This window comes from Halyomorpha halys, unplaced genomic scaffold (genome assembly GCF_000696795.3).
Source record: "Halyomorpha halys isolate HHAL.00 unplaced genomic scaffold, Hhal_1.1 Scaffold668.1, whole genome shotgun sequence".
In the NCBI taxonomy this organism is placed as follows: domain Eukaryota; kingdom Metazoa; phylum Arthropoda; class Insecta; order Hemiptera; family Pentatomidae; genus Halyomorpha; species Halyomorpha halys.
Window position 1 is genome coordinate 119,618 of NW_027111382.1, and position 8,395 is coordinate 128,012.

Sequence of the window (8,395 nt, forward strand, 5' to 3'; positions counted from 1 at the left end):
CTTGTACTATTAGCTATGACGGTATTGTTTTACAGTTTTAGTTTTCCTCGCAGTTTTGCAGGCTCTATTTTCAGAACATCGTAGACTTTTGGTAAAGCCACTTCTCTCACACAGGGCCCCCCCCTGTTCTGCGTTCTTCCAGAACTTCTCAACTGTCATCTGGTGAGATTAGATATAAATATTCACAGGCGTTTGCTCAAGACAAATTCATCGACATTTCTTTTGATCTGTATTATAAAATTAGTTTAAGTGTTTGTAAAGTATTAAGTTTGTTTTTCCTTTTTTTTCATTAATGCATAAAATTAATTTGTTTTACAATTCTTTCTCTTGTTTATATGTATATTCATTATAATTCCTTTTTTTGAATAATATATACAAGTTATTTGTTAAATATAGACTTCAAACATTTTTATGTAATTAATCTTTGCAACCCAAATACAATTTTCTCAGCGCCTATTCTACCTGGCAAGAGGAAAGTCTTTCACTGAGGCTCTCAGTTAAGGTAACGAAGATTGTTATTGTCATCCACTGTTTTATTAGTTTTAAAAACATCCAAAACAATACTAACACAATCAAAGCACAAAATACGAGCAAGTAACATAACATGAAAAACAAAATGGTGACAAGCTCAGCTGGTCTGTTGTGTGACGTCATTCTCCATTTAACAAACCTAGTCAAAGACTCCCAAACATGTTACCGTTTTAACATGGTAAAAGCAGAAAAAGTAATTGTTTCTCTCGGCTCCCCCCAAAATGGCGGAAGCCCATTTTTTCCGAACGTGAGCATACTGCCGGTCCCGAACGGAGCCGAGAGTCCTCGGAGGTGACCGATTCTCAGCTGCTCGTTTGAAAAATAAATTCCCGCAACTTCGACAGGGATTTTTTCCCACTAGAGGGAATTTCTACTGGGAAATGGTAGTAGTCAAATCCTCCACTACCTTCCCGCCGCTCCTCTACTATTCAACTTCCTTCCTGTGTTATTTGTTTTTATCTGTAATTAAGAACTTTTATTGCTTAGAAGAACTTAAATTACAGCTCAAGAGAACCTTACTACATTTATTCAGACAAACTATAAAATAAATATCTTATTCTTATTAACCTACAGCTCAAGAGAACCCCTTACTATTATATTCGGACAAACTATAAAATAAATATCTTATTCTTATTAACTTACAGCTCAAGAGAACCTTACTATTATATTCTGACAAACTATAAAATTAATTTCTTATTCTTATTAAATTACAGCTCAAGAGAAACTTATTGTTCTAGTCTGATTAACTATTAAACGATTTTCTTTTCTTATTAAAAGTATATCATATAAAATAAATGCTTCCGATACATTTTCAGGTTGCAGAGTCTAAGTATTATAATTTAGTTCTTCTAACGTTTAATAAATATAAGTTAAAAGAAGTAAGTCAACGTATATAAATACGTTCAAAATATTTATAAGTCAGAACTGCCGCCAAAAATAGTGGTGTATTATAAGCTAACCTTTATCAAAGGGGAAAAGGAGTAGGTGTGTAGGGAAAGAAATTTTCCCTCTTGAAAGGTGGTTAATTTTGTAACCTACCCAAAGTCGTCCATAGACCGCTTAGTTCGGAACTGACAGTACACTCAGGTCTCAAAAAAATAGACCTCCGCCATTTTGGGGGAGCTGAGGTAAACATTTACCAACTAAAGATCATGAATACCCATAATTTGATATTTCTAGTCTTTTCCATTTTTCACAAAATAGTTACTGTAACATCATAGGCAAAATACACGCCTTAAATTTGTAATTCAAGTTTCGTTTTTGTTTGGATTCCGAACATCCCACTCTACTATCCAGCAATGTCATCGTGTAGGGTACGTAGTCTCGTCTTCTTTGGAGCCAGGAAGGTACTGCGCGGGAGTCTTTTTCGATGTAAAACAGGCTTTTGATCGAGTCTGGCACCCGGGACTGCTTTACAAACTCCGTAAATTCCTACCTCCTACATACTTTCTCATTGATAGATTTTTCCAAGTAAATGATACATGTGTGCTCGCTGTTAATAATAACCCATTTATCGTATCCCAAACTCTTCAATCCCATATCACAGCCCTCAAAGAATGGTGTCATAATTGGAGGATTAAGATAAATTCCAACAAATCCCATCAAATCACCTTTACCCTTCGCCGTAAACCTACTGACTACCCTACAGTTTCATTTAATGATGTTACTCTTACCCCTGTCTAACAGATCAGCTACCTTGGACTACATTTGGACAAACGATTAACCTGGAATCCTCATACAAGACTGAAAAGACAGGAAACTGCATGTCGATTTCGGCTATTACAGCACTTACTAGACAAACGGATTGAAACTTCCAACACATTACAAAAGACTGATCTACATGACTGTAATAAGGCCAATCTGGACATATGGAGTTGAGCTTTGGGGCTCCACTAAACCTTCGAATTCCTCTCGTATTCAATCCTTACAATCCAAAATCCTCAATGCTCCTTACTTTGTCACAAATAAAATCATACATAAAGACCTTAATGTTCCCTATGTTACCAACCTAGCCCGAACCAGATATCACTCCTTCCATTATAAACCACACTCTAACCACTCAAACCCCCTAGTTTCTAATCTTCCATTATTGCAAAATTGCATTTGAGGCGCCTGAAAAGAAGATGGCCACGAGACCAGGCATGAGTTCAGATCTCATAGATTTTTCAAGATCGCAATTCTTTCTCTTGCTGTATATTTCATATGTAGGTAAGTGAAATTAAAAAAAAAGTATTATCAGAAATAAAATCAAGATGCCCTGTCATATTTTATTTTTAAAAAAACATTGACAAACATTACAAATTCTGATGATCAAAAAGATAAAATAAAATGAAAGTACAAACAATCCTACTCACAATTTATGGATTATATTGTAGCTCCGTTAAGTTCAAGTAATGTTGCTATTTCCTTGTGTCCATGGTCTAATGATAACTGAAGAGGCGTCCTGCCTAGCAAGTCCTTTGCATTAAGTCTTAAGTTAAACATTTTTTCGTTTCTTTCTGTTTCTTCATAGTCTCCTAATTCATTCTCTCCTTCATATGGAATATAAGCGCCATAGTTATGCAATATCTTTCTGATGATTGATTCATGGCCATACATTACAGCGAGATGCAATGGTGAATGTCCGTTAATGTCAACAGCATTGATGCTTGCACCGCGATCTAATAACCAACTAATCTTATCTTCATAAGGGTAATCATTCATTACAGCAATATGGAGAGGCGTCTGCCTTTGCTTATCGATAGGATCAACTGTTTTGAGGTTGTAAAAAACATTATGATTAAATAACGTTGACAAACCAAGATGAAGAAGTGTTCTTCCTTTTCCATCCCTCCAATTTACTCCTGAGTATTCACTAGTGGAATAAATATTTTGGTTCTTTAAAAGAAGATCTAATGCTGTCTCATTATAACTGTCAAGAGCGTTGATATTAACATTACTGCATGAAAACAACTGGCTTATTATTTCAGTTTTTCCATTCATTGCAGCCAAATGTAAAATAGTTCTATTGTTTCTATCCATCCCATCGACATCGCAGTTACCCTTCAGTAACACTCCCACTGCTTCCCAACCATCATTCACCATTGCCACCATGAGAGGATTCTCTCCAATAGCGTTAAGGACATCTTTCTCAACTCCTTTTTCTAAAAGCTTTCCAACAGTGATATGATCATTTTTGCGAGCTGCAATATGTAATGGAGTGTCTCCTAAATCGTCGGTTGCTGTGAGATCGGTAACTATATCGTTAATGAGATAGTCAGTCAAATCTCTTAAACTATTCATAATAGCTAAGTGGAGTAAAGTTCTGTTTCTATCATATCTATATTCCTCGTAGAATCCGCTCATCACCAGAGCCTTAACTGCTATCCAACTATTGTTCATAACTGCCAAGTTTAGAGGACTGTGGTCATTCTTGTCCAAATGATATCCATCAGCTCCTTCCCGAATCAACAAATGAACAATTTCATTGTCATTCTCTTTTGCAGCTAAGTGCAGTGATGTTTGTTTGTTAATGTCTAATCGATCAATATTTATTTTTTTTATAACTGAATTCAATAACTTACGGACAACACCGGAACAGCCATGCATTGCAGCCAGATGTAGGATTGATCTATTGTTGTTGTCAGCCCAATTGACATCAGTAAATTTATCAAACAAATCTACTGCATCAAACCTGTTTTTGATTGCATACACGAGTGGCATAAAGTGATTTATGTCGACTTCATTCCTATCAGCTCCATATTCTAATAGTGTATTTACCATATGGTAATGCCGTTCGATGATTGCGATATGCAATGGAGTTTGTAAATTGATATCGCGGCTATTTACATCCAGCCTATATCTGCTTAGGACATGTTTCAAAGTTTCTGCGTCACCACTGATGGTAACCAAGTGTAAAATATTTCTGTTCTGTTTATCCAACAAGTCCCACTCTGCTCCATTGCGTACAAAACGATCCATGATACCTTGTCGGTTATAGCTACTCAAGTTACTTTGTACCGCAACGAGTTGTAAGGGTGTATCGAAATTGATGTCTTTAGCGTTAACATCCATTTTGGTATGCTTTAGTAAATATTCTATAATTTTTTCCTGTCCATTTACTGCGGCGTAGTGCAGGAGTGTTCTATTATAAGTATCACTCCAGCCAATGTCGCTTTCATTATCCAGTAGTTCTAGGGCTGAATCCCAAATCTTGTTAGAGAGTGCAACAGTCAAAGGATTCATTTGATTTTTATCTTTTATATCTTTCCGTGCGCCATGTTCTAAAAGCAATCGCACAATAACATGTCGATTCTGGATCACTGCCAGATGGAGAGCGGTACGATTATCTACGTCCATGGCATCAAGATTGTTCATTCTGTTTTCAAGCAAGGAACGGACAGTATCCTCATCTCCGTGCCATGCCGCTGAATGAAGCAGTGTTCTGTTTTTATCATCTCGACATTTAGAACTTGCCTTAATCGCAGAAAGACTTTCGACAACATTCGATAACTCCCCAACCTTCTCAAGATTTAGAGCGATGCAATCTTCAAACTTTAAAGTGGACCAGTAATATTGTAAGAAGGACCTAACAATATCCCGTCTTTCCATTTCTATGGCAACATCTAACGGCGTTCGGTCTTTTGAATCTTTATTATTGATGATTTTATTAAAACATTGATAATAACTTGAAATAAAATCGATTTGTCCATCTAACACAGCTAAGTGTAGGATTGTTCTTTTCTCTTCATCGGTATCATTAGCGCTCGTACATGTTTTACTCAATAGCTGTTTTGCAACGTTCCAATGATGGTGTTTTGCCGAATAGATGAGTGGTGTCTTCCGATGGCTATCTGTCGATTGTGGATCAGCTCCTTTGTTCAAAAGATATTCTACGGCTGATTTGTGTCCATTTATGGCGGCCAGATGGAGAGGAGTCTTTCCTTCATGATCTCGGTAGTCTAAGCTTTCCGGCACTCTTTCATCCGTCAAGGACGATATTATCAGATCCCAACCTTTTTCTGCGGCTAAATGTAATGGTATCCGTCCGTCGACATCTTGAACATATGTATCCATTCTCATTTTTTCCTTAAGGTATATAACAATTTCATATCTATTATCGATAGTTGCCAAATGTAGAAGAGTTCTGTTGTGAGCGTCAGTCCAATCCAGGTTTACATCTTCTTTTACAAATGAAGATACCATGTCCCAGTTCCGATTAACAGCAGCAATCTGGAAAGGAGTAAAGTTGTACTCGTCTGGACTATTCACATCAGCCCCTAACAATATTAGGGTGTTGGCAATTTCATTCCTTCCAAGAACCGCTGCCAAGTGAAGAGGTGTTCGCATATTTTGATCTTTAGGATCGATGTTATCAATGCGTACTGCAATGTTTCTCAAGAAACTGCTACAATCTCCAATAACAGCTGAATGCAATACAGTCCAATTCATTCCATTCCGCCCTCTGATATTGGCACCTTTCTCCATAAAATATTCCGCGGTGTCACAGTGTCCTTCATACAAAGCAACATCCACTGGACGAGATCCGTTCGAACCTTGAGAATCGATATAAATTCCTCTGTCGATTAAAAATTCTATAACGTTGTGGTGTTTATTTCTTCCTGCTATGTGTAATAGTGAATCATTATGCTCATCGATAAAAAATAGATCGACACCGCTTTCTATCATAGTGTTAGCTGCTCTCACCTCAGATTTCTGAATGGCGGCATAAAGAGGAGGCGAACCATTTTTATCAATTGCATTAAAATCTACTCCAATATTGAACAATGTTTTCAAAGCTATGAAATCATCTCTGATAGCTGCAAGATGGGCAAGGGTACCACCTATCGACGTTACATAATTCTTATTCGCACCCAAAGTAATCAATAAGTTTGCTGTATTCGTATTATTGTTCTTAGCGGCAATATAAAGAGGTGTTTCGTTTTGATCATTTTCAGCGTCGATATGTAGCCCATGCTCGACTAACAGCTGTATCGATTCGTGACTGTTGGAGACCGCTGCTAGATGGAGCAGGGTGTCTCCAACGGATGTTCTGTAACTAGTGTTAGCCCCTTTCTCGATCAATAGTGCAACAGTCACAATATTGTCATTTTGAACAGCTCGGCAAAGTGCAGTTAATATCTCAGTGTCTTTAACGTCCACGTAAATTCCTACATCAAGTAGTAATTCTATCGCTACTACGTTTCCTTCTTCAACTGCTACATGGAGCAACCTCTGACCGTTGCTTAATGTAATGTATAAATCGGCTCCTTTGGCCAACAGAAGCCCCATGGCTTCGCGCTTTCCAGCCGATGCGGCCGAGTATAGCGGCGTAACTCCATTTTGATTTAATTCGTCGACAGAGATACAAAGATTTACCAATGATTCTATAGCTTTCATGTCACCTCTTTGAGCAGCTATGTGTAAGAGGCTTTCTCTAGACTCCGGATCATGGCGTGCCGCTCCTTTATTCAGTAAGAACCAAATTAAATCAGGTTTTCCCAAATTAGCAGCCAGATACAGAGGTGTCAATTTTTCACTGTTTTTTGAGTCAACCAATGCACCATGCTTAATCAGGTTTTTGACAGCTGTTAGTGATCCTCTACTGACAGCAATGTGTAGCAAAGCGTTACCAGAACTGGATTTGAAGTTTGGATCTGCTCCTCTCTTGATTAGTAAATCGATTAAAGAGTTGTAACCTCTCTCAGCTGCCAAGAACAACGGAGGTATCTCTTTGTAGTTCTCTGTATCGACATCCAAACCAAATTCCAAGAGTCCCGAAAGGGTGATAGTGTTATTTTCCATCACAGCTAAATGAAGTAGTGTATTTCCATTTTTCGATCTGATCTGGAGGTCTGCACCTCTTTTCAATAGTAAGCGAACAATTTCTTTCTCGTTGGCCCGCACAGCATGGTATAATGGTGTCAAAGAATTGACATCCTTTTTGTCTATCTCTGCCCCGTTGTCAAGTAACTTCTCTACTAATAATTTGAGGCCTCTACCAGCTGCAAAGTGTAGTAGTGTTTCCCCTTTGGAGTTGCTTACACCCACTGCATCTCCAACTGAACTATTCCCTAAATTGCCCATTTCCAATAGTAATTTAACAGTATTGGTATGATCCTTTATCCAAGCTGATGAAATAGCTGCATACCCGATCTCAGTAAAATCGATTCCCGCTTCCTTTAACCAAATAATTAAAGAATCGTCTCCTCTTTCTGCAGCTTCGATTAGCACATTGTAGCTTCGACTTAGGGAAACGGCTATCTCTTTCAAGATGTCATTCCCTTGATTCATCTCAGATGTTGATTTGACCACAGCAAACATCAAGGATTGGTCTAAATCCAAGTTTTCGAGCCAATCCTTTGACGTCGAGTCGTAACATACAAGAGTTTTGTTGACAAACGTTTGCGCAAGCTCTACTTGTCCATAAGCCAAAGCCCATATGGTTTGTAACAAGCAATACTGGCCTAATGTCATTGGAGGTAATCGTTCCCACGTACTATTTTCAATTGAACTCAAGATGAATTCTGCTCCCTGAGAAATAACATCTTTTTTTGATTCATCAAACATTTGCCTGAATTCCTCCTGGATATTATACTGATTATTGTAATTGTTAGTTGTTTGGGAAATGGTATCCATTTTCTGTAACAAAAAAGAAATATATTATAAATTTAAAATAGAAGAGTGAAATTGCTAAATAATTTTAACACACATCCATGCACGCAAACCATTTTGCGAGATTTGGTTATTTCAACTAAAGGGACGTCATAACAGTTACCGGCAAGTATAACTAACTATAAAAAATCATTTAGATAAAATAAGTGGAATTGTATGAAGTGGGCCTTCAATCTAAGTCCTGGTGTTACTTCACTTTTCATTGGCCAGG

General features: G+C 37.6%; 1 protein-coding gene across 1 annotated transcript in view; it reads right to left on the reverse strand.

Moving 5' to 3' along the window:
- Positions 1-2,763: 2,763 nt before the first annotated feature.
- LOC106685183 (serine/threonine-protein phosphatase 6 regulatory ankyrin repeat subunit B) overlaps positions 2,764-8,395 on the reverse strand; it is a 27,388-nt gene continuing 21,756 nt past the window's right edge. Inside the window, exon 3 of the mRNA XM_014427738.2 lies at positions 2,764-8,151. Coding sequence (XP_014283224.1) covers positions 2,896-8,151 — 5,256 coding nt within the window. The 3' untranslated portion in view covers positions 2,764-2,895. The remainder of the gene's footprint in view (positions 8,152-8,395) is intronic.